Genomic DNA, 27,286 nt, shown 5'->3' with positions numbered 1-27,286 from the left:
ATAACTTTTTTTTTTTTTTTTTTACCTTAGTTAACCCTTCATGAAGATCCAAAACATTATGACTGCCTGTACGTGTTATCTATCTTTCCCAATAAACGCGTATACGCGCGCGCGCCCCCCCCCCACCCCCCCCCCCCCCCCCCCACCCCACACACACACACACACACACACACACACACACACACACACGTTCATTGTATTTGACATTGGCCCACAATGCTGCTCCTCAGATAAATTCTAGCATTTGCCTATTGTGAAGAATGGAAACAAAAAATCTAAATGATAAATGCTTGCCTAGGAGCTGATTCCAGCTCCCCCAATTAAGGATTTACCATCTTGCTGATGTCACTTCACTGTGAGAAAAATCTTGGTGCTGTGCAGATTTCACACCAGAAAGAGGAATGAATAGGTTGTCCCTACTTCACCCTAATGCCAATACGATTACAGTATATAAATTAACAGGTATTTACCTTGTTTGGATATGCATCCCCAGTTGCCAGTAATTGCTTATTGCAGTCAAAAAGCATCCATAACTGTGACTCAAACTCTGATTCATAGAGGAGATCACTCAGCAATGGACTGAAAAGAAACAAAATTGTTTAGTTCCTTTTTCTCTTCTCTATTAATTTCAATAACAGCAAGAAACCAGCACAGCTGTTATCTTCCTTAAAGTTACTCCAATAACACCTGGTGATTTCAGTTTCAAGCTTCACAAAATTACCTGCATGAATCTTTTAAAGTAAAGACATAATGGTAAAAATAGACCTACAGTTCAAGTAAGTAATGTAAGAGCTCCATTGGGTCATACACTGTAACAACGTAACACATACAGACAGCAATAGCAATCATTGTCATTGTTATTTTTCTGTAGGCAAAAATTACCTTCTAGGCAATCAGTGTGATACAATGGTCACTGGACCCTTAAAGTGTATAGTGCATCTAGATTATATACCTTTTTTTTGAACATCAGGGCACAACACCAATAATGTGTTGTGTGAACCATAGCTAAATTTTGTAACTGCTGCTGTGTTATTCTCAAGTACACTCTTTTAACATGATTCCCATCTGGCTCTTTTTTCCTTCTTCAGGTTCAAGATTTTCAACTGACTTGTCGTTATATGTCCCGGTAACACAAGAGATAAATTCCAATTTGTAGCTGTGAGCAAATCACAGTAGCATCCTTACACAAGACATTCTCCATACAATACATTTCTGAATTGGAAATTAAACATTCTGAAGATGACATCCGTTCTGTTTGACCAATCCACACTTTCTCTATAAGGTGAACAATCAACATTAATGATACCATGTTTCTTAGACATACAAAATGTAAAGATTTCCAGCCATTAAGCTGATGACCATATCTACTATGAGGACATACTGAAAAGTCATGCTTCGAGTTCCTAATGTGAGAACTCTGAAAGCTTTTTAAATGAACTAAATGTTACTAAAATTCCACAACTTTATTCTTCATATCTACATATTTATTTGTCAACATTGTCACACTGGTGATGAACACATTTCTCCCTATGAGAGACCAGTTCACTGATACTGTCACTGCAGAATGTTTGATTTAGCAACAAACTCCTATCTGCTTGCACCACTTCATCACTATCAAAGTGAAGTCCTTGAAGCTGTTCTTGAAACATTGGAAACAGATGAAAATCAGATGGGGCCAAGTTGGGACTGAATGGAGGATGACCAACGACCGTGAACTCAAGGCATCAGATTACTGCAGATGTCACAACGCTCTTGTGTGGTCTGGCATTTTCATGATGAAGGAAAGGGTTCTCCCTGTGTGGATGAACTCTTCAAATTCAAAACTCTATTGACATAGTTACATTACATGTCATGTCAACATTACAATTTGGAGGCCTCTGTTATATTTGTTCTTTTTGAAATGCTTTACGAGTTTTCACATAAAAAATATGGAGGCATTAGTTTTCAGCATGCCCTCATATTTCAACATTATGAACAGATTCTACTCTGTTTGCATGAAAGATCCAAAATTTTAGGTCCAATCTTCCATTGGCAGCCATTATATTTTCATAAAAATCACTCAATCTGGTTCACAAACTTTTCATGGAATATGCTACTAAATGTGTGTTACATTTTCAGAGCTATAACTTAAAATTCCTATGAACACATTTCACCCCACCCTCCTTTGAAAAAATGTTATTACGCTGACTCTGCAAATGAACTCAAATTGCATAACCTATATTTTACAAATATATTGAGTATTGTCCTATGGACACACAGGTCACAAGAGTGGTCTCCTCTGCTGCATTTAAAAACATATAATAAAACAATAACTAAAAAAATGAAGATTACATAGGGGCTATTAAAAAAGGAGTCATAGGAGGTCCAATTTCTGTTAAATGACAATTTATAACTTCATAATTTCTGAAGTCTTGCTGGTGGCATTGACAGAAGATATGTCTGTGGATTCAACCTGGTTTCCAAATCCGTTCTCTTGTACAATTTTTCCATACCTGGCTGCATTGTAGGAGAATATTACTTGACAAACCCAACCAATAAAATCATTTTTTGAAATATTTTTAATACCAGAAAATAAGATCATGATCTATGAAAATTAAAATACAATGATTAATATGAAAAGTGGGTTACAAGAGCATATGCATTCATTTACTATATTATAATGTAGAAAAAAAATCTTATTTTCTTGTTTGCCATAAAGTCATATAGTAGTTCATACACTTTTAGGTCTTCTGTGGCTCAGAGAGTGACTGTTCACCAGAAATGTATTGCCAGAGGACATCACATGCTACAAAATACAGGTAATTGTGCTTTTTTGATATCTCTATCAGAGCCAAAGAAAAAGTGGTTAACATCTTCCTCACTGCCGAATTCACATGAAGAAGATGAGTGTGTTGAGGCAGTAGAGATGTTGCTCAAATATCTCAAGATTAAATCAAACACATGCCATTATAACCATAAAGTTTTTACTGTGTTTACAATAAGTACCAAGAACATGATGGGAGATTAGGTACCACTGCAGCATAGTCTCTCTCTTTCATTTTCTAAGATTGGTACAGGATCTCACTCCACTGGGCCCTGATTCTCCCCTTATCGTATGCAGTAGACATCAAGTGGCATTTTATCCTACCTGATTCTCCCCTTATCGTATGCAGTAGACATCAAGTGGCATTTTATCCTATTTCGCTAATCCAGTATACACAGATTTCTTGGCCAAAGTGTCTTCTTCATTTTCCTTTATTCTGCTGTGCGCCTTCATCCAAAAAATAATGGTAGTCTTATATAGGTGGGATAGCTACTGAACTGCTTCTATAAAGTGATTTAAAAGAGAATTCTGGGTGTTATTGATGTCATAGTGTTTTAGTAACATCAATGTTGAGCTAAATATGATAAAATGTTGTTTCTTCTTGAAATTCTTTTGCATATGTTCAGCCCATCTAAAATCATTGAAAATTCTGCAGTGAGTATGGATGCTACTCCAGGGAGCTGAAATTTGACACCTCAATTAGCCTTACGGTCCACAAGTTCGATTCTACTCTGCCTTTTTGTTACGTTCATCTGTGTAAGTATCTCTAGAGGATGTTCTTGCTGCTAAACTTTCAGCTGAAGTTTCTCTCATTCAGTGTATCTTGGATGTATGGAAGGTGTGTCTTAAAAGTTCAGTGTCATTAAGGTGGTAGCGTACAAAGTGCTGCAACAGTTAAAAATTGGGGAAGTGGTGATGTTTTCATGCAAAAGCAAAGCATCAATGTATAAATCTGCCAGGGGCAGTAATTTCTTTCTAAAGCAATACTGGTCTGAAAAGCACTTAATAGCGAGTGGTCTAATCTTTGCTAATAAACTGTCAAGTGAGAAGTGGAAACGTTGCAACGGGACTACAGTAGTGATGTTCTTTCTATGTAATTCTAAGAGAATTTCATTTGCTTCTGCCATCAAAACATTAGTTGGAGTTGATCTGAATGCTCCAGTACAGACTTCGATGGTTTTATACTGCCGCTTATTTAGGTTCTGTAAGTCATTTTGTGCTGGTGAACCATGGCACATGCGTCTGTAGACAATATAACATATTATTAGAGGTTGATTTAAGTTAATGCAGATCCTCAGGTCTGCTGCCCAACAAATTCCTGGATATTTGTTGAAATATTGCACACACACACAAATGAAATTGTCAAGCACAATATTTTTCTCTCTTGTGTCTCCCCTGCAAGAACAGCAAACAAATTAACTCTTGATGAATAACCCAGATTCTGAATAAGCATAGTCCGTAAACACATGTAATTAACAATTGACACAGATTTGAAAATGATGTGAGGTTGCTGGCAGTGATTGAGCACAAGAAAATGGCAACAGTACTACCTGAAGACAGTAACTATTGCAGGTTATTCATCTTGTCTATTACTCACCAGTTTGGAATCACTTCTGTGCCTTTAGCAATATGGAAATTATACGTTAACTGCAGCTCATAGATTTGTCTCGCCGGAGGAATAACATCTCGTGAAGTCAGAGGTGTAACTTTTGATTCACTTGGCCTGTAATAAATATATGAACCTCTTAAACTTATTGTAACCAAAACAAAAATAGTGTAATGTTAAAATTAAAAACAACAGTGAAAGTTACATACTATATCCAAACATAAATGCCCTCTTAAAAATTGCAGCTTTAGCTCAACTTTCTGTTGTAGAAATGGCAGACTAACAAACAGAAAACTGTTTGTAATACCAGTTGTTCTGGCGTAACAATAAGCACCGGAACGAAGATCAAGAACGTAACCGCAGAGAAGGCTGAGAGATGATGTCAGCCAATAGTACGCTGACTAGGACTGCACCATGACAGGAGCAGAATAGAAGCTCCGCTCCTGCCAGCCTCAGGCGGACAGTAGAAGAAGGGACACTAGCAGATCTGGACTAGAAGAGAGCACTTTAAGAGCTGTGACTTGTGATCCATAGGAATGTTTGTGGACATTGTATTTAGCGAAGGACATTGATTATTTGAATATTGCCGACTGCTTGTGACACACAGTGTAAATACGAAGTTAAACATTGTCAATTCAATTACTGTAATAAACTCCATTAATATGATCTTCTTATATGTTATCTAGGTATCTGAGAAAACAGCTTTCTAGGCATCCTGTACGACATGAGTGGGCAGGACCCCACATTGGCGGTGAGTTATATGATGAACCAGTGCCTACAGCCAGTGAATTTTGTTTTTGTGTTTGCTAGCGCCTTAATTATTTCTTGCCTTTTCTTTGCAGGGGCATTTACACTACTCAACAAGGTGCAGCAGCTACTGGCCAATGCTGCACGTCCGACAGAACAAGCACCATCTACTACAGCTGCTATGCCACCTTTTCGACAGTTTCATGAACAAGAAGAAGAATTGCTCGAGTGGCTGCAAAAATTTGAAATACAATGTACCAGGTACTGTGAGAAGCCATTATTTCTTATCCATGGTAGGAAGTGCTGTGTTCCACCTCATGAACAAACTTTTTCCTAATGCCACTCCGAGGGAACTTGCGTATGAACAGGTTATTGAGTCGCTAATAAGCTACTATGACCAACAAGTGAATGTGGTAGCAGCTAAGTATCAATTCTTTAACTGCAAAAAATGGTCAGAACAAACTTATCGCGAGTGGATAACAGATTTGCAGGGTATGACATGGAAATGCAAATTCAAATGTGCTTGCAGTGCTTTATATTCAGATGTTATGTTGCATGATCTGATCGTGTACAATGTACCTGTTGTCAGACTTGGAGAATAGATTTTTAAACAGTCCGATCCATCATTTTGGCAGGTAGTGCAAATACTAGGTCAGTACAATTCAGGTGCCCTGTTGGCTGATAAATTTGAGCAGCCAGCTATTTATCGGGTCAAGTCCCTTGTTTGCGATCGCCCCATTCAGCGGCAGCTTGCACTAGCCACGCCGAGTAAGCAACGCTTCACACGGTGTAGGCAGTTCGCTCAACACTGAGCTACACAGGCGAACAGAATTAAGTCTTGCCCTCAGTGTTATTCATGGCACAAGTACCTAGACTGTTCCTCCTGACAAGCTCAGTGTTACACGTGGGTTAGGAAAGGACATGTACAATCTGTATGTTTGCGTTGGAACAAACATAAGAATTCGGCCCACTCACATAAGTCTAGTCACAAGGCCATGTCATTAATGCAGTATAATCACAGTCTGCAACAGACATTCGCAAAACTGGCACACAAGCAGTTTCTTCAGTGATATGCCAGTCAAAACAACTTTTTGTTCTTTTACTTCTTTGTGGGAAATTTCAGCTGGACATAGGTTTGTCTGTCACATAGCTAAAATGTCACACATATGAACTGTTAGGCTGCCCATGTCTGTGTGAAACAAAACAAGCACACAACTGACTGCTTATAATGGACAAGACATTCCCAGTGTCAGAAAAGGTACATTACCTGCCATGTATCACTTGCATATGTGAACAATGACTTTTATAGTGCTACAATCACCTGAGTGTGAGAACATATTTGGTCTAGATTCGTTTGATATGTTTGGCTTTAACATTCAGGATAATGTGTTGTCAGTGTCTGCATTCCATGCACAGGACAGAGTAGCTACCTTGCTGAAAGAATTCCCAGAACTCTTTTCTGAAAGTTTAGGCAAGGCTAACAAATTTGTTGCACATATTACTCTGGAAGACAATGCTCAGCCAAAATTTTGCCAGGCCAGAACTGTTCCCATTGCATTATGGGACAAAGTCGCTGCTGAACTTAAAGAATTGCAAGATAGCGAAGCTATTACACCGATAAAAGCTAGTCAATGGGCAAGTCCACTGGTTTTGCTCCCCAAACCTTCAGGTCACATTCACCTCTGTGATGACTAAGTCCACAGTCAACCCAAAAACTGATCGATATTTACCTACTGCCATGCCCAGAGGATCTCATGGAGAAATTAGATACTGGACGCTACTTTTCAAGAACTGATTTGCGTGAAGCGTGTCTTCAAATACCACTCAATGAAGAATCTCAAAAAAAGTGTGTGTAGTAAATACTCATTTGGGTTTGTTTAAATATTTGCATTTGCCTTTTAGCAGTGCTTCCGCACCCATCATTTTCTAACAGTATTTGGAACAACTGACTGTGCAAGTACCAAACTGTTCAAACTATTTGGATGATATTGTCGTATCATGTCACACACCTGAAGAACATATTGCAAATTTATGTGCTTGTTTCATGTGTTATGCGATGCAGGACTAAAGTTTAGACTTGACAAGCATGATTTTTTTAAACCTCCTGAGTTACAGCATCTTGATCATGTCATAAACAGTCAAGGTGTACATCCTCTTCACTCACATTTGTTAGCCATGCGAGATTTGCCAGTTCCTTGCAATGTCACAGAACTGCAGTCAGTCTTAGGGAAAATGAACTATTATATTCAGTTCATACTGAATGATGCTGCACAAATCGCAACTGCATTGCATCACAGGAATGTCTGGACAGATGAGTGCCAAGTAGCTTTTCAAAAACTTGAAGATGCATTGTTCAGTGATTGATGCTTAGTTCACTTTGATCCTAGCAAACCAGTTGTATTAAAAGTTGACGCTTCCTCTTACAGAATCAGTGCCGTACTTTCGCACAGAATTGGTGATAAAGATGGGCCTATTGCTTTCGCATCAAGAGTGTTGTCCAATGCTCAGTGTAACTATTCCCAAATTGAGAAAGAGGCTTTGGCCATTGTGTATGGTGTCACTCAATTCCACCATTATTTGTATGGCAGAAAATTCTACTTAGTAATGGTTCACAAGCCTTTGCAGTCCTTGTTTCATCTGACGAAACTGGTTCCTGTACGAACTACCCAAGAATTGCAAATATGGGCTTCGCTGTTATCTCAATACCAGTTACGAGATTGTGTATTGTCTGATGGCTCAACTTGGTAACCCAGGCGGACTTTCACATCTTCTGATTGGTCCTGACACAGACATTAATGTTTCTGCTGCCCTCGTTGTCATATCGATGCTCAGGATTTTGAATTGCTTCAATCATTTCTGCTGAACTATATGAAAATTGCAAAGGTCACGGAAGCTGATTCAGATTTGAACATTTTGCTAATGTACATTCACACATCTTTGCCTTGTTGCTTGTATAGCATAAAGAGCTCTGTAGTGTGCTGACACTTTGCATATGGGCATAGCCTCTCTGTACAGAAAGGTGCAATTCTTGTTCAAAATGGCAATAGACAGTCATATGTGTTGATCCCTAACACTTTGCAAAAAGAAATGTTGCAGTCACTTCGCCAAGATCATTGGAGCGTAGTTCATACGAAACAGTTAGTGTATTGAAACTGTACTTGGCAGGGGATGGACGCCCAAATAGAACAGATGACGTCACAGTGTCACCCGTGTGCGGAAAAGCAGTTCACTCTGACACAAAAATTCTCTGCTTGGCCTCAGTCGCAATCGCAATGGCAATGTGTGCACATAGACTTTGCGGCTCCTTTTTGGAACACTTGTCAGTTGATTGTGGTTGACTCGTATAGCAAGTTTCCTTTTGCTGTGCCAATGATCTTGACAATGTCAGACAGCTATTCAGGTGTTGTCATCGATTTTTTGCCTCGAAGGTTTACCGGAAGTCACAGTGCCAGACAACGAATCTCAGTTCACATGAAATGAATTTGAAACATTCTGTGACCACAATGGCATACAGCATCTAACTAGTGCACCACAGTCAAACAGCAAAGCGGAATGTTTTGTCAGAACCTTCCAGTAACAGAAGCCTATACTACGCTCCACACACACCAGGGATCAAGCATTGCAACTGTTTCTCGCCTCCTATCGTCTGCAACAATGAGATGGACCATTCGCTGGTGGAATTGCTTCATGGCCGCCGCCATTGGACACTCCACCACCTCCTCCATCCTCCTAAGCATCCAGCGCCGAAGGAAAGCCACAAATATCGCTTCACACTGCACGATATTTTCTTTTAAAGGGTTTTTAGTGGTAGCAGACGGTGGGTGCGAGGTGAGATCGTCCGTCTCCTTGGTGCATGCATGTATCTTATTCAAAGTCCAGATGGCCTGCAGTGCCGACATAAAAATTCACCTCGCCTCTGTCATGTGATCTTTCAGTGTCCCCTCCCCCAGATTCACGGGTCCAGATGACAGTGTGGCAACAGCAGCCGCTAGAGGGCGACATCACGACACTGCGGGATGACCCCCATGGAGATGGAGCCTCTGCCTCCTCTCGTCATACCGATGGAACTGGACCCACCCACGCTGCAGCAGTTACTGCCTTCTTCATATGGTTCATGCAGCAGGAGGTGGACACATACCCTTCAGGTCATTTTCCAGGAGACGTTTCCGCCAAAGTGAAGGCCGGATGGCGAGGTACGATCAGAAGATTGATGTCCCCTGCAGCCACAGCTTCTGGTCCAGCGATGCGCCCACACTCCTGCCTCCCCCGATGTTTGTCGCATTCCCTATAAAACGCAGGTCCGTCACTTTGAGGGAGAGGAATGTTCCGATGTAATGGCAAGTGCTGGCATGAAGATCAAGAACGTAACCGCAGAGAAGGCTGCGAGATGATGTCAGCCAATAGTACGCTGACTAGGACTGCACCACGACAGGAGCTGCCTCAACCCAAAGAGAATAGAAGGGCCGCTCCTATCTACTTTGACTGGACAGTAGAAGAAGGGACACTAGTAAACCTGGACTAGAAGAGAGCACTTAAAGATCCGTGACCTATAATCCATATGAATTTGTGTGGACATCGTATATAGCAAAGGACACTGATTATTTGAATGTTGCCGACTGCTTGTGACACACATTGTAAATACGAAGTTAAGCATTGTCAATTCAATTACTGTAATAAACAGCATTAATATGATTTGCTTGTATGTTGTCTAGCTATCCAAGAAAACAGCTTCCTAGACACCCTAAAAGACACGAGTGGGTAGGACCCCACACTAGTAAAAAAAAAAAAATTGCAGAAACTGAAGTTGTGACTTAGCTTGACAGCAACAAAAAGTTTACAGTTGACAGTAAAAGAAAATGTGAGGAGGGAAAAGTGGAAAGCAACAGAAGAGAGCACAAAAATGTTCGCAATTCAGATCTCCAAATTAAGGTGGCTCTGCCTCAGTCTTGTAAAGAGAAAAAGGGGTCTTCATGTACACTCACTCTTATTTTACTTTTAATTAAAAAAGTGCTGCTTCTTATAGCTCATACATTTTTCCGAAACACTTCTGTTGCTTTCATAATCCTTGTACATTCATTAAAGTTTGACAGTTGGCAATTACAGACTTTTCAGAGGTATTATTAATATACCATTATACAGAACTAAGGGAATTGCAGTTTGTACCTCAATACTTGAACAGAATTTTTCAAAGATATGGTAGGTGCAACTTCTTCATTTCTTAAGCCACTCTGCAGCTCCACAGACATTATCCCATCTGAAGCCTGCATGGTGATTGCCGGGCATTCGGGTCGCACACCATGGAAGGAAACAGAGTAATCTATTGGCACCTCTCCTAGGTTGGCCCAGTACTTGGCAACCACCACTTCCAGCACGAGACCTCCCTTGGAAAAAGAAAAAAGTCACTTCAATTAACTCAATACACTTATACAGTATGCAAAAATATCGTTAAGTATGTCATGAAAAGATGTATTGTCCTTTACTATGCTTCAAATCATAGACAACATGTAAGCTGATAAGCAGTATTTCACAGCACTATTACAGCTTTTATTCTCTGTAACAAACTATTTGAAGCTGTGTTTCTTTTGAAGCTATGTGTACTATATCAATAAAACCTGTCACCATAACAAAACAAGACCAAAGTGTTTCTTTTTTATGGAAAGCTTGGCAGGGTCCATAAATATGCTTACTATAAGTGTTTGGGTCCAACCCAGGACATAGTACTATATTTGTTTGGGCTTCACTCAGCACACATTTTTGAAATTTCTTAAATGTATTAACAATTTACTGAAACATTAAACTAATTCTTCAGTTGTACTTTTTACTAGAAATGACTTTTTAGAAACAGTTTGTTTGGTTTAATTGTATCATAAAATTCACAACAAGGAAATCCTGAATTAAAACACATTTAGCAAATGTTTAACGGAAGATAATGAAAGTTTACCACTTCCTGCAGACCAAACATCCCCGGCTATTGTTACTGGCAGTACAGCAAATAAACATTTCTTTCAGTTCATAGTTTTTCACAGACTTCAAAATGCACAGGTTAAAATTTGAGCGGCTTCACCTGACATTTCATGGAAATTTAAAAGTTCAACTTGAGTTTGCTCTTCCAGACAAATATCTTACAACAACAGAAACAAGTTTTACTTAACTTCTGTTTGAGCTATCCATAGTTACTGTTAGATAAAGTTTTGCAAAGAACACAACACATCCAATATAAATGGCTAAATAACATTAACAATAACTGCCTCAGTTTCGGTTCAATACCAAGACATTGATGTCATATGGACATCAAGACAACCTGATATAATCACAAGGCGGCAATCTCACTGAAATAGTTCTATTGTAATAAACAACATAATCAAACTTAGCAGCATCTTGGTCTCATCACAATGCCACAAGAGAATAGCAAGGCAGTTATTTTAAATTGACCACAACTGATTTCCTACCCCATCCAAGTTTGTGGTCTGTGTCTAATGATTTCAGTGTCAATAGGGCATTAACCTAACCTGCTCCCTTTCAGAAGTGTCAAAACAAAAAGTTTTTAATCTGACACTCACTATGCTTATACATTAATGGCATGGACCTACACTGGTGTAGTGAATCAGTCTTCAGACCAAAAAATAACATGAATACATCACATAGCTTTACTAGAAGAGGTACTTTACTAGAAAAGGTGCAATTAGATTAAGGATGAAAAAGACTCACTGTGGCTTAACAAAAAAAATTTGGAAAATGCTGAGGAAACAGATTGTTACACATCTCGTTCAAAAAAGAATATAAAAATACTTAGATGCAAAAGTTAGTAGAAATTTATGCATCTATATATTGATCGATGTGCTAGACATACAACAACTTCCATAGTCATATGCCAGTGAAAGACCTTGCTGATAATCCTAGAAAATTCTATTTCTGCATAAAATAAGTACGTGAAGTAAAGCTTCTACTAAGTCATGCATAGCCCATTCGGGTGCAGCAATAGATGAAAGCAAAAGGAAGGCTGAAGTTTCAAATTTCACAGTTAACACTTTGGAGACCAGCAACTAATATCGCAGCAACAAAAGCGTGACATAAATTGAGATTTTGGGTCTGATGGGAGATGTGATAGGGTAGTCTGGGTGGTTGTTGTGAGCTCTGTGTCTGGATGGAGTAGCAAGCAGGAGATCCAGATTTGAATCCTGGTCCAGCACAAATTTTCAACTTGCCCCACTGATATAAATGAATGCCCACTGACAGTTGATGTCTTCAATTCCTTTGTGTCTTGACATATGTAATTGATGTGCCATGAGTAATACAAAATTTTAAAATAATGACAAAGTGTAATTATCCTCCAAAGAAATTGCTTTAAAATTTGCAATCTATCAGAAAACTAAAGTAAATATGAAAAATAAATATTGAAGCTTGGTCCTTTTTTTAGCATGCATTACTCTTGAAGATACATGAATTGTGTATGTGCCAGTAACACTATGAAGTGAGTTAACTAGCAATTTCTTCCTCTGGAGCTTCCAAAATTTCTCGCTCGTGCAAAAAATGCAATGTATTTTTATCAGAATTACAGCAAACCGCAAAACCTAACAAGTACATGCACGAAATTACGTCAATGCAATCATATTGACTCAGTCATTAAGTTCACTAACGTTTCTTCCAAAATAATTCTAGAAATTGACAACAGAACAGGTAGTGAAACATTTTTATATTGTTCTCATATGAACAGCACCCAGTTTTCGAATGATAGGTGCTGTGAAAACCATGGCCCAAACTATTCTTGGGCTTTGTCATTTTAACACATAAGTTGTGATCCAAGCTATGCTCAGGCTTTGTCCCCAACGTGTCAGAAAATCATTCACACAGGAGGACTGTACAGACATACCATCAGCTTACTGCCACAAAAACTCTCAAACAAAGGACATACACACAGACATCCATAGTGTTGAAAAGCAGCTGAAAAAGTTGGAAAGAGATTAGTCACCAAGTCCAGAGGGAACCCCCATTTGCTTTTACAGGAAGTACTCGAGCACTAAACTCTTACTCAGTTAGCATTTATCGTGAATCTCGCGCAGAGTGGAAAATCCCAAATGACTGTAAAAAGTGATGGCGACTCTTGTATACGATATGGATAAAAGAAAAGACCCAGAAAACTATGAATCAATAGCCTTAATGAAGGTTTGCTACAGAATTCTTAAACATAAATGCTCTAAACCAGTTTTACTTCTGCTGGTGTCCACTTCCTATTCTCCTCTGTCCCTCACCGCAGAAACCATTCCTCATAGGTAGCCAGTTCTGTTTGCATGCGAAATGTGATTTAACATATCACTTTTGGTAAAGGATGTGTCACCCAATTTCCACCTACCCAGTAAATGATGTTCACCACTATGAAAGTATTTATTATTAGCTAATTAGTTTAGAATCTTAAAACTGTTTGGAAGTCTGTTATTGTTCGTGCATTTACAATAGCCCAGATGGTCCCTGAGCATCTCCAAGTCAGAACAACAGTGACATTTTGCTATGCATGGTGGTACCCGTTGGCTTGGAAATTATTCTGTACTATGACATCCCGGCTCAGAAAAGCGTGGTGTGCCATCGAATAAAAAAAAAAATAATAAGGAACCTCCTTGACATTGGTACTGATGTTGTGGAGAACATACGAAGAGGGATTAAAGTGGTCTGATTGTATAAAACTCTCATTTGTGAACATCAAACAGTATCAATGTATGCTCATGTATTATGTACGAAGTGTTACCATACATATGACATTGTAGCTGACGATCCAGTATAATTATATTGAACAGAAGAGCTGTCTATTATTTATCAGAAAGTGAGAGTTCATTAAAGTTCCAGATTCCAGTACAAGAACAGCTGTGGCAGTGAAGAGGTCCGTCCATATTAAGAACAACTACAAGGTTTGTCCGAGTTAATATTTCATGAAGCAGCAGTGTAGAATGTGAGAGCAACACATTTGCAATCTGAACGTACACACACTATTTCAGACACAGTGAACACTTCATTTTGGTGACTCAGTGCAGTGCCCAAAATACTTATGTGCTGGAAATTCCTTTAAATTTGAACAAGAATATGTTAAAAGAACATCAGGAGAAGCTGGCACTTTTGAAAGAAAAAGTTATTAATGAATGGTGCTGTTGTTCATAACACTGTGTCAGCAGCCAAAATACAGTGCATCCACAAAGGCTCTCTGCAGCGGTGACCTCTGCATGTCTTGCCTTGCGGGACACACAAGGTTTGCAACATTCATGTCGCTGTATAAGCTAGGGCTGGGATTCACTGCTAGTGGCTGCAGTTATGTCGGGAGACGGGATTCAACATTGTTACGAATAAACAATGAAAGTAATTACAATTAAATTCACTGTATTCATCAATATCACAGATGATGTTGGAAATGTTTTCCTCTTTCTTGAAGACATAGTTCAACACATTTACACTTATTTGTGCAAACACTTAGCAATGCTTCACATTTAATCGAGATAAGTCAATTATTGCTGTCTTCAATTCATCTATTGCCTTTGGGTTGCTTTGATACGTGAATGTTTTAGCGACGCCCCAAAGTAAATAGTCGGGCGGAGACAGATCCGGTGAATGTGGAGGCCAGACACCTTTCCTAATTACTATGTCTCCAAAGATCTCATCTAAAAGTCATAGGGACTAGTGTGTAGTATTAGCAATAGTGTTATCTTGTTGAAAAAATGAATGACTGATCTCCTTTTGATTTATCAGAGCAATAAATCGATAAATTATCTACGAACAATAAACATCTGAAGTGACAGTACTGTCATAAAAGATCGACCCTTTAATTTGCGCTAGCATTATGGCAACCAACACTCCAATTTTCTCTGCACGCAATGGTGTTTCTCTTTAAGGCAAGCGGATTTTCTGATGGCCAAGTCGTGAATTTTGGGAATTGATGTACACAGATATGCGAATTCAATCTCACGAGTAAAAACGGTTTGATCTGAAACACCAACTCCAAAACAAACCACTGAAACTGTTCACAGTACGCTATTCATTTCGCATAGTCCATACAACGTAATTATTGCACAGCAGTAATTTTATATTGATACAACCCCAGTTCAACAATGTAGGAATCGACAGACTGCTTCTTACTGTAAAGAACACATGTCAAGTTGCAGAAAGGCACAATTAAAAGTCACTTAAACTTTTCAGGCAAAGCTTTCATCAGTAAAACTGAGACGCAAGCACAAGCAGGCGCGCGCGCGCGTGCACACACACACACACACACACACACACACACACACACACACACACACACACACACAACTTCAGCATCTTGGGACAGCCCAGTTCATTGGTTATTGCCTTATATTCTGTTGTCCAGGGACTGTAGCATCTTGCAATAACCTCCTCATTGATTTTTTTTTTTTTTTTTTTTTTTTTTTTGGGGGGGGGGGGGGGGGGGGGGTTCTGCAACACTATGTTCAAAATTTCATCTAGCTTCTGTTCTGTTAAAATTGTGCACCCACCAGTTCGTGGTGCATCGTGAACTGAACCTGTTGTCTGGAATTTGAGAATTAAATCATGTACAGTGTCATGTGGTGGACACCTTGAAGTAGAAAACACAATCTACACTCCTGGAAATTGAAATAAGAACACCGTGAATTCATTGTCCCAGGAAGGGGAAACTTTATTGACACATTCCTGGGGTCAGATACATCACATGATCACACTGACAGAACCACAGGCACAGACACAGGCAACAGAGAATGCACAATGTCGGCACTAGTACAGTGTATATCCACCTTTCGCAGCAATGCAGGCTGCTATTCTCCCATGGAGACGATCGTAGAGATGCTGGATGTAGTCCTGTGGAACGGCTTGCCATGCCATTTCCACCTGGCGCCTCAGTTGGACCAGCGTTCGTGCTGGACGTGCAGACCGCGTGAGACGACGCTTCATCCAGTCCCAAACATGCTCAATGGGGGACAGATCCGGAGATCTTGCTGGCCAGGGTAGTTGACTTACACCTTCTAGAGCACGTTGGGTGGCACGGGAACATGCGGACGTGCATTTTCCTGTTGGAACAGCAAGTTCCCTTGCCGGTCTAGGAATGGTAGAACGATGGGTTCGATGACGGTTTGGATGTACCGTGCACTATTCAGTGTCCCCTCGACGATCACCAGTGGTGTACGGCCAGTGTATGAGATCGCTCCCCACACCATGATGCCGGGTGTTGGCCCTGTGTGCCTCGGTCGTATGCAGTCCTGATTGTGTCACTCACCTGCACGGCGCCAAACACGCATACGACCATCATTGGCACCAAGGCAGAAGCGACTCTCATCGCTGAAGACGACACGTCTCCATTCGTCCCTCCATTCACGCCTGTCGCGACACCACTGGAGGCGGGCTGCACGATGTTGGGGCGTGAGCGGAAGACGGCCTAACGGTGTGCGGGACCGTAGCCCAGCTTCATGGAGACGGTTGCGAATGGTCCTCGCCGATACCCCAGGAGCAACAGTGTCCCTAATTTGCTGGGAAGTGGCGGTGCGGTCCCCTACGGCACTGCGTAGGATCCTACGGTCTTGGCGTGCATCCGTGCGTCGCTGCGGTCCGGTCCCAGGTCGACGGGCACGTGCACCTTCCGCCGACCACTGGCGACAACATCGATGTACTGTGGAGACCTCATGCCCCACGTGTTGAGCAATTCGGCGGTACGTCCACCCGGCCTCCCGCATGCTCACTATACGCCCTCGCTCAAAGTCCGTCGACTGCACATACGGTTCACGTCCACGCTGTCGCGGCATGCTACCAGTGTTAAAGACTGCGATGGAGCTCCGTATGCCACGGCAAACTGGCTGACACTGACGGCGGCGGTGCACAAATGCTGCGCAGCTAGCGCCATTCGACGGCCAACACCGCGGTTCCTGGTGTGTCCGCTGTGCCGTGCGTGTGATCATTGCTTGTACAGCCCTCTCGCAGTGTCCGGAGCAAGTATGGTGGGTCTGACACACCGGTGTCAATGTGTTCTTTTTTCCATTTCCAGGAGTGTAAATTGCCACCTCACATGCTCCGTAAAGTTTTCTCCTACACGTAAAACCTCTCCACTAAAAATGCTCTCTTTGCAGTAGTAAATATTCTCACCACACTAACCTTCTACAAGAACTAGACAATAACACAACTACCAGCTACAATGCACTTGCCCACCACTTCAAGTCTGTAGAACACATTCTACTGTTTAACAAATTCAAGCAGAAAAGTAAAGGATGTTTTATACGCATGTGAATTACACCAAAGTGTTAAAGACAACAATAATGTCCTAAAATTCAAAATATATCCAATAATGCCATAAGGGTTTACACGATTTAACACATAAATATCTTCAAACCTTTCCCAAATGGGAGAGTTGGAATAACATACATCTTTGTAACAACTGAATACTGGTCGAAGTATGTCAAATTATACCCTATTAAAAATAGCAAATACAACCACAGTAATTAAATGTTTACAAGAGTATTTCCTAGATGTGGGAGAACCAAGATGGATACTGACAGATAATGGTACACAATTTATAAGTAATAGTTTTGAAGAGTCTGTGGAATAGGAAAGAGTATGGCATATTACCACTTCAAAGTTCCATCTCAGTCGTCCATTGCAAAGGATGATTAAAGGATTAGGTAGATTTTGCCTATCATATTGTTTAAATAGATGTACTACCTGAAGTTATTCTAAATGAGTTACCTTATTTGTCTACTGGTCTTTCACCAGTAGAGGTATTAAATAGAAAATTTATATGGGAACAGTTTTTTTAATTACTTGAACTGCCAGAAGATTCAATTGAAAATAAAGGTCCACATACACTGAGGTGAGAAAAGTCATGGGATACCTCCTAATATCGTGTCAGAGCTGCTTTTTCCTGGTGCAGTGCAACAACTCAACATGGCATGGACTCCAAGTCACTGGAAGTCTGCTGCAGAAATATTGAGCCATGCTGTCCCTTATAGCTGTCCATAAATGGAAAAGTATTGCTGGCACTGGATTTTGTGCATGACTGACCCCTCGACTCTGTCCCATGCGTTTGATGGGATTCATGTCGGGTAATCTGGGCAGCCAAATTGTTAATGCAAATGTTCTTCAAATAAATTGTAAACAATTGTGGCCCAGTAACATGGCGCATCGTCATCCATAAAAATGAAATCCACGAATGGCTGTAAGTGGTCTCCAAGTCACTGAACATGACCATTTCCAGTCAATGGCTGGTTGAGTTGGTGCAGAGGACCCAGTCCATTCCATGTAAACAAAACCCACATCATTATGGAGCCACCAACAGCTTGCACAGTGCCTTACTCACAACTTGGGTCCATGTCTTCGTGGCATCAGCTCTTACACACTGAAATTGGGGCTCATGTGGTTTTCCAGTCATCTAATGTACAACCGATATAGTCACAAGCCCAGGAGAGACATTGCAAGGTATGTCAGACTGTTAACAAAGGTACTCGCATTAGTCGTCTTTTGCTATAGCCCATTAATGTCAAATTTTGCTGCACTGTCCAAACAGATACATTTGTAGTATGTCTCACATTAATTTCTTCCGTTATTTCATGCAGAGCTGTTTGTCTGTTAGCACTGACAACTCTTGGCAAACGCTGCTGTTCTCAGGCATTAAATGGGGCTCATCTGCCACTATTGTCCGTGGTGAGAGGTGACGCCTGAAATCTGGTATCCTTGACCCTGTGAATCTCGGAATATTAAATTTCTGTGACTTCCACAGTGGAATGTTCCATGCATCTAGTTCCAACAGCTATTCCACAATCAAAGTCTGTTAATTCCTGTCTAGTTGCCATATCACATCAAAAACCCTTTCACATTTATCACTTGGATACAAAAGACAGCTCTGTCAATGCACTGCCCTTTCATACCTTGTGAAAGCGATACTACCACCATATGTATACGCGCATATCACTGTCTCATGAGTTTTGTCACCTCTGTGTAAGGTGGTTAGTATTCCACGTCTTATGGTAGGGTTTCTTATAGATCTTTTAAATGGCAGGGAAAAAGAACAACATAACATCTATATGACAAAAACGATTAGAACTTAAAAGAACTAATCTCAGGGGAGTTCATGAACTGCATTAACTATATGGGGACACATCTGCAATGCCCCACTTGTCTATTACAGTTCTTCCTATTTATATTTCCATGTAATGGTTCTTCCCTTTTTACTATATTATCTTTTTTAAGTTACATTTCTTTCACAATCCTATCGGTAGTAGATAGATAACAAGATGCTAACTACTGTTTTAGCAACAGCACAGCTATTATGCATAATCTCGCAGGTATTTTCTACATCAGCATATACAAATAAGATAAAACAGACAGCAATGATGGCATGGCCAGATTTATCAATAGTAGAACTAGACCGGAACTGAATTCAGTATAACAGATACCATAAGGTCACAAATTTTGGTTTGCAGCAAACAAATTGCTCTAGGCAAAACTCCTCAAATATTCTACTAAATAAAGTTAATATTTGTAAGGTATTTGCTTGCCATATTAAAGTAACTGTACATCCTATAATATGAAGATGTGTTCTGGCACTATATCCACAAATGTAATGTTGATACGAGCATATCTGAACATAAGCAGATGTTACTTGACCAAGCCATTGAAGTCCACCTTGCAGATACTATGTATAGGCCACATCAACAATACATAATGATGAGATATGGAAATTGATGCATGTTCTGGAACAAAAGTAATATGCTATTATCTGGAGTTAATGACAAATCAGAATGAAATGGAAGGTTTATATGGACATCTAACAGATATACAAACATCACGATAAATGTAGACATCTTTCTAGTGGACACTTCCTGCAAACCATACATACAAATAGAGTATAGTGGGTAGATTCTCTCAGTCAAGACATCACAACCAGTGACAGGGCACATCCTTGGTGGTTGTGTTTATGGACTTTAGGAAGCATGCAGGAGGTAGGAGTGCGAAGAGTCATAGACATGATGAGAGAAAGAGGCTCAGGGGAGAGGTTCTGGGATGAGCTAAGACTGGTTACTTTGCCTTCATTGAGAGAATCTCTGCTCTCATTGATGAACACCTTCAGCCTATTATCCATAACCTACACTGCTGTATAAAACACACCACCTGTTTCCTCCACTGACTCCCCACATTGCCTGTTCCTTCACCATGCTTCGCCCCGCTTGCCACTACTGAGGCCCATGGTCTTGCTGGTATTGAACACTACCTTTTCCAACAATCCACCTACTCCAAAACCTACAATCACATTCCTGGTTAACATTATCAACTGTATCCTCACCCCCAATTACTTCTCCTTTGTTTGCATCAACTATGCACAAATCCTTGGTACAGCAATGGGCACCCACAAGGCACCATCCTATTTATGGATCATCTGGAGGGCACCTTCCTAACCACCCAGAATCCCAAACCCCTCACCTGGTTCAAATTCATTGATGACATCTTCGTGATATGGATCGAAGGTGAGGGCACCCTATACACATTCTTCCAGAACCTCAACAACTTCTATCCCATTCAATTCACCTGGTCCTCCTCAACTCAAAAAGCCACCTCCCTCAATGTTGACCTCCACCTCAATGATGGCTACATTAATCTCTTTGTCCATATAAAACCTATTAAACAACAGCAATATCTCCACTTTGACAGCTAACACACATTTCATACTGAGAAATCCCTTCCACACAGCCTAGCCAACTGTGGCTCTCATCTGTAGGAACAAGCACTCCCTCTCCAAATACACCAAGGGTCTCACTGGGGCCCTTTCAGATCAAAATTACCCTCCTAAACTTGTACAGAAACAGATCTCCTATGGCTTGTCTCTACAGTTGCCTACCACCTCCCACATAACCATCTGGCCACAAGGGAGCAACTCTTTTGCGACCCAGTACTGGAGCAACAGAATCGCATTCTCCGACCGGGTCTCGACTACCTCTCATTGTCCCCTGAAATCAGGAATATTCTACTGCTATCTTTCCCACTCCTTCCACAGTGGTATCCCACCACACATCAAACCTACGCAATATCCTTGTCCACCCCTGCTCCCAACCCCTTGTCTCATGGCTCACATCTCTGCAATAGACCTAGATGCAAGATCTGTCCCATACACCCTCCTGCCACCATATACTCAAGACCAGTCAGTGGTATCTCCTATCTCATCAAAGGCAGGTCTACCTGTGAAAGCAGTCACGTGGCCTACAAGCTAAGCTGCAACCACTATGGTACTTCCTATGTGAGCATTACAACAAACAAGCTGTCTGAACACATGAATGACCACCACCAAACTGTGGCCATGAGATAGTTGGACCAGACAAGCCAGTTGCTGCCCAACACAATGTGGTTCACTTCAATGACTGCTTCACAGCCTGTGCCATCTGGATCCTTCCTACCAACGCCAGTCCTTCTTAAGGGTGCAGGTGAGAACCCTCCCTACAATATATCCTATGTTCCAATGAACCCCTTGGTCTCAATCTTTTTTAGTCCCTGTCCTTCACCTTTATGTCCACTTCCCTGCTCCCACTCCAGAACTACATAGCCTTCTATTCCACCAATGCACCCACTGGGCACCAGCTGCTGTCCACCGGTGAAGTATGTGTGTAAACACCCACTTCTTTAACGATATGACTTACTTGAGATTGTCAGCCGACTTTCCCCGCTGGTTAGCTTGCAGCTGCAGCCTCCATTTCTCTTCTTCTTCTTCGATGTATATTTGCTAGGAATAGGAATTTCTCAAGACTCTTTCTACTTATAAAATTAAGCAGATGTACGCAGTTTCTTTTGTTTCACGTCACGATGTGCATCGAACTTTTACAAATATCATTCTTCACATAAACAAACACTATCCAGTAAGTCTCTTCATGTGTCCAAAGGTTAGAAACAGAGTTCATTTACACATAAGAAAAGGTTGGCTTAAAACCCAAGTCCATTCCCATTCTGAATCTGAACACACATCTTATCCTCCCCAAGTTCAAAGTGAACAATAATTAACAATACTTCAACTGTCCTTTTTTCCCCACTACAATAGTCAAAGTTATAAAACATCAAGGGATACACAAACACTCCTCCTCCTTTCACTACGGCTTCCATGGTGTGACCGGCAAACACTTGTCGATGCCGTTCGACCGCCACGTCTACGGTCTTCTTATTACACACTTTGGACCTGCACATAGAGACAGGCGACTCGCAGTAGATAGGCTCTCTCACACTTGTATTTAAAATATAATGTGTTCGAGACAGTAGAAGGCCGAGTGATCCTAGAATTTAAGAGGAAATTCTCAAAGCACTACAAGCTATACACTGTCTGGCCTCAGGGACCAGAGATAGAGTTGCTCACGTGCATGTGTGTATTCTACTTTAGAAGGCCTTTTGGCTGAAAGCTCAAACGTACAGCAATTATTATGTTGTGTGTGTCTGCAACTCAATGTGTTTCCTGTACTGTGGATAGCAATCTATCCTTTTCAGAATATTGTCATTAATATTTTTGATATGAGAAGCACCACTGTAATTTCACCAGATTTATTTCATGTCTCCCTAGTCCAAGGTTTACTAACATTGTCTTGTAAAGTTTTAATGTTTGAGCTAATAAATGTTTGAATTACCATATCTGTTTATTTTGCTGTAGCTTAATGTGGCTAAAATTTCACTATGTGATATTTATGGATGATAATTTTCTGGACAATACCCCAGAATATTGTAGGTGTTAAGATTACTATGCCGTCACAGAGGAGACACATTACCTGAATAAGAATGTTTCTACGAGTTTAACTGGATAGGTGCAGGATGTCAGCATCATCAAGTTGGCAAAGAGGAGAGTAGGAAGAGGAAAGATCATTTGTGGAGATTTCAATGTAGGTTTCTTAAAAAATACAGACAGGAAAAATGAACTTGAATCATTATTTGGATGTTTCAATCTAATTTCAATAGTCAATTTTCCAACTCATGTACAAAAAGATAGCCAGGCATTGACAAAAATTTTATAGACAATGCTCAAACTGAAGCAAATAATGTGTGTCCAGTTGTTGACGGGCTATCTGATCATGACGCACAATTAATGTCAAACTCAATTTATTCAATGTTTATTTGTGTAAATATTTGAAAGTTGCTTTCCTACACCATTATCCAGAAAATTCATTAACAGAACAAGTAAGCCACTGATAACTAAGGGAATTAAAATCTCATGTAAGAGGAAGGGGGAAATTTATATAAAGGCAAGATCCAACATTACTTTCCCAAACTCCAAAAGATACTGTAACATTTTAAGGTATGTCATTAAAATGTCAAGAAATATGTATGTCCTGACAGAAATTAATAATGTGGATAGTAAGATTAAAGCAATATGGGATTTTATCAAACAGGAACATGACAGCCAGTCATGTGTACAATCTACAGTAACAATTAAACTAAACGACAATGTTGTGACTGATTACTCACAAGTTGTGAGTACATTTAACAATCACTTTCTAAATTTAGCAGCAACAAAACAGGATTAAAGGATTCAGAAAAACTGGATTAAATGATTAATTGAAGAAGCTAGAGAATATACTAATAATGTCATTCCAGAAAACTTGAAACAATAAGGATGGCACAAACATCCTTCAATGAAACTAGTAAAATTATAAAAACTCTGAAAAACAAAACCTTATGTGGTGTTGATGGAACTTCAAACACAATCCTGAAAAGTTGTCCCAAATTAATAAGTCATGTCCTTTGTGATATACAGTACATAATGCACCACTGGCATAGGGAATTTTTCCACACAGGTTAAAACAGGTAACTGTTGAACCTCTTCACAAGAGAAATGACAAGAATGACAGTAAGTTTTTGCCCAGTTTCTTTACTGACATCTTTATCCCTAATTCTAAAAATTGTGATGTACTCAAGGGCAGTCTAAACTTAAGCAACAGTCTGGATTCCAGAAGGATTGCTCGACTGGAAATGATATTTATATATTCACTCATCAAACAGTACAAGCCTTAAGTATAAAAATATCGTCGGCTGGTATTTTTTGTGATCTTTCCATGGCATTTTATTGTGGAGTCATATTACTCTCTTAGAAAAACTCAAGTTTTTTGGAACTTCTGACTTTCCACACAGCTCATTGAATCACTCTTAACAAACAGAATGCACAAAGTTGTGTTGGACAATTCAAATAGTGCTGGAAGGGTAGAAAATTTTAGTGACTGGGGTGAAATTACGAAGGAAGTCCCACAGGGCTCAGTTCTGGGTGCACTATTACTCTTTATGTATGTGAGTGACCTTCCACTTGACATTCAACAAGCAGAATTGGTACTTTTTGCAGACAAAAATAGCATTAAAATAAATCCCATTAGAGAAAAAGCAACAAAGGAAGATGTTAATACTTTTCCAAAGAATTATTAAGTAGTTCTCTGAATATGGTCTCTTTCTAATTCAATTCTGTAAAATAGAGTCATACCAACAACTGAAGCAGCACATGAACAGGAGTTAATACAGGGTAGAATGTTCCAAACTTTTTGGTGTACATAGTGATGAAAACTTGAGCTGAAAGAACGATGTTACTGAGCTTCTCAAACAATTAAGTTCAGCCGCTTTTGCTCTTCATACAATTGCTACTCTTGGGAACACATGAATTAACCTCTTGACATATTTGCATATTTCCACTCTGTAATGCCTTTAAACTGTCGCCAAAAGGAATTTTCTGTGGCTTGTCCAGAGCATCTGCTTGTGTGAAACTTGACATTATGTGACAGAAATTACAATTCTATGGTATAAATGGAACAGCATATGAGTGGTTCAAGTCATATATATAGAACAGGAAGCAAAAAGTTACTTTATATGGATTAAGTGATTTAAGGAGGTTTCCCACTTCATTGAACTGGGGTGAAATTACATTTGGTGTTCCACAGGGTTCGAGCATTCTTGATACATGTGAATGCCCTCTTCTTATCTGAAACAAGAAGCTAAAGTGGTAGTGTTTGCTGATGAAACAAGCATCATTGTTAATCCGGTTAAAGAAACTCCAATAGAAAATGGTACAAATAATGTCTTTTGAAAGGTTATTGACTGGTTTTCTGCGAATGGGCTTGCTCTGAACTTTGAAAAAACACAGTACACCCAATTTTCTACTGCAAGTTCCTTCAATAAATATAACACACCAACAAAAGTCAGTAGCCAGGATAGAGCATATCATGTTTTTGGGTGTACATATAGATGAGAATCATAATTGGAAAATTCATATTTTGGATCTTCTAAAGTGACTAGGTTCAGCAACTTTTGCAATCAGAATAACTGCTAATTTTGAGGATACAGAAATTAGCAAGCAAACATACTTTGCATACTTTCACTCTCTGACGTCATACGGAATAATATTTTGGGGTAACTCAACACTTAGGCAAAAAAGTACTCACTGCTCAAAAGAAAATGGTTAGAAAAATGCGTTGGGCTCAAAGTCGCACATCTTGTACTGTGAGGCTGCTGTAAGAATTCCTAACCATTTAAACAGATGCCTACATTTCCTCAGTAATGCAATTTGTTCTCTTCAACATGGACCAGTTTAGGAACAACAGGGACATTCATGATTATAATACCAGAATAACCTATTTTTGACACAGAAAGGGGTAAAATATGTAGCTGTAAAACTTTTCGATAAATTACCAGATTAAATAAAATGTCTGACAGAAAGCAGTAATAGTTTCAAATAAAACTGAAATCATATCTGCTTGACAACGCCTCCTATACCATAGATGAATTCTTGAATAGGAATAAATTAACCCACAGGTAATAAAAATTTTAAGCTTAAAAAACCCTTGATTCATGTGTCCATTTCTTATGCACTTGACCACATTCCACATTATAAGTTACCATGAGATTGATCAATGGAACATGTAACTAACTGGCTCATTCCACATCATTTCAGTAAGAGAATCAGTAAAATGATCTATTGAATATATTATCAACCAACCAACCTCATCTAAACCTATCAGCCAGAACATTATGAGCACCAACCTACTATCAAAATAAACCTGTTCACGTGACAGCAGCATCACCTGGCGAGGAATGACTTAGTCAAGACACATGGGCATTGCATGTAGTATCAGTGAGCGTGCTGTCCATGTGTAGAATTGGGAAGGCACGTGATCAATCTGAGTTTGACCGAGAGCACATTATGATGGCCTGGAGACTTGACATGAGCATTTCAGAAACTGAACAACTTGTCAGGTATTTGAGGAATGCTGTGGTGAATGTCTTCAACATATGGCGAAACCAAAATACACCACATCCAGATGTCAAGGGGTTTGGCTGTCACCCCTCATTACAGATGTCTAATGTCGTAGGCTGGGCACACTAGTAAAACAGGACAGGTGGCAAACTGTGGTGTATCTAACATCAGACTTTAATGTTGGGCAGAATACAACTGTGTCTGAACACACAGTGCACCAAAAACTCCTAATGATGGGTGTCTGCAGCCGACGACCCTTACATGTGCTAATGTTAACATCACATCAGCAACTATGAATGAAATGAACACGTGACCATCAGCACAGGACATTGGCAGAGTGGCAGAGCACTGCATAGTCTAACGAATCCAGATACCTTTTTCATCATGCTGATAGGAGTGCGCACACCCACCATCTTTTTCAGGGGAATAGTTCCTAGACACTAGTAACATGGGTCGGAGACAAGCTGGTGGCACCTAAATTATGCTCTGGGGAACATTCACATGGGCATCCATGGGTCCAGTAAGGGCCCATGCAAGGCACCATGACAGCCAATGATTATCATACACTAGTTGCAGATTATGTACACCATTCTTGACAATCATGTTTCCTGACGGCAGAGGCTTTTTTCAAAAGCATAATGCGCCATCACACAATGTCAGGAGTGCAATTATGTGGTTCAAGGAACACAGTGGCAAGTTCCAACTGATGTGCTGGGCCCCCAGTTCACCAGATCTGAACCTGATTGAATACATCTGGAATGCGACTGAACGTGAAGTCAGCCCCCTTCCCTGTGTGTGTGTGTGTGTGTGTGTGTGTGTGTGTGTGGGGGGGGGGGGGGGGGGGGGCAAGTGCACACATGGTTCTAACTCCTTCCAGTGACCACCAAGGCCTCACTGCTTCCATACCAAGATGTGGCGC

At 40.2% G+C, this 27,286-nt stretch overlaps 1 protein-coding gene across 1 annotated transcript in view; it reads right to left on the bottom strand.

Annotated features, from left to right (window-relative positions):
• The window catches only part of LOC124787906 (tripeptidyl-peptidase 2), a 281,148-nt gene that overhangs the window by 58,444 nt on the left and 195,418 nt on the right, over positions 1-27,286 (bottom strand). The window contains exons 15-17 of the mRNA XM_047254886.1: positions 10,320-10,537; positions 4,401-4,526; positions 471-579 (exon numbers count right to left, since the gene is read on the bottom strand). Of these exons, the coding sequence (XP_047110842.1) occupies positions 471-579; positions 4,401-4,526; positions 10,320-10,537 (453 nt within the window). The remainder of the gene's footprint in view (positions 1-470; positions 580-4,400; positions 4,527-10,319; positions 10,538-27,286) is intronic.

Source organism: Schistocerca piceifrons, chromosome 3 (genome assembly GCF_021461385.2).
Source record: "Schistocerca piceifrons isolate TAMUIC-IGC-003096 chromosome 3, iqSchPice1.1, whole genome shotgun sequence".
Taxonomy (NCBI): domain Eukaryota; kingdom Metazoa; phylum Arthropoda; class Insecta; order Orthoptera; family Acrididae; genus Schistocerca; species Schistocerca piceifrons.
The sequence above is the reverse complement of the archived record's forward strand: the minus strand, read 5'-3'. Positions and strand labels throughout refer to the sequence as shown.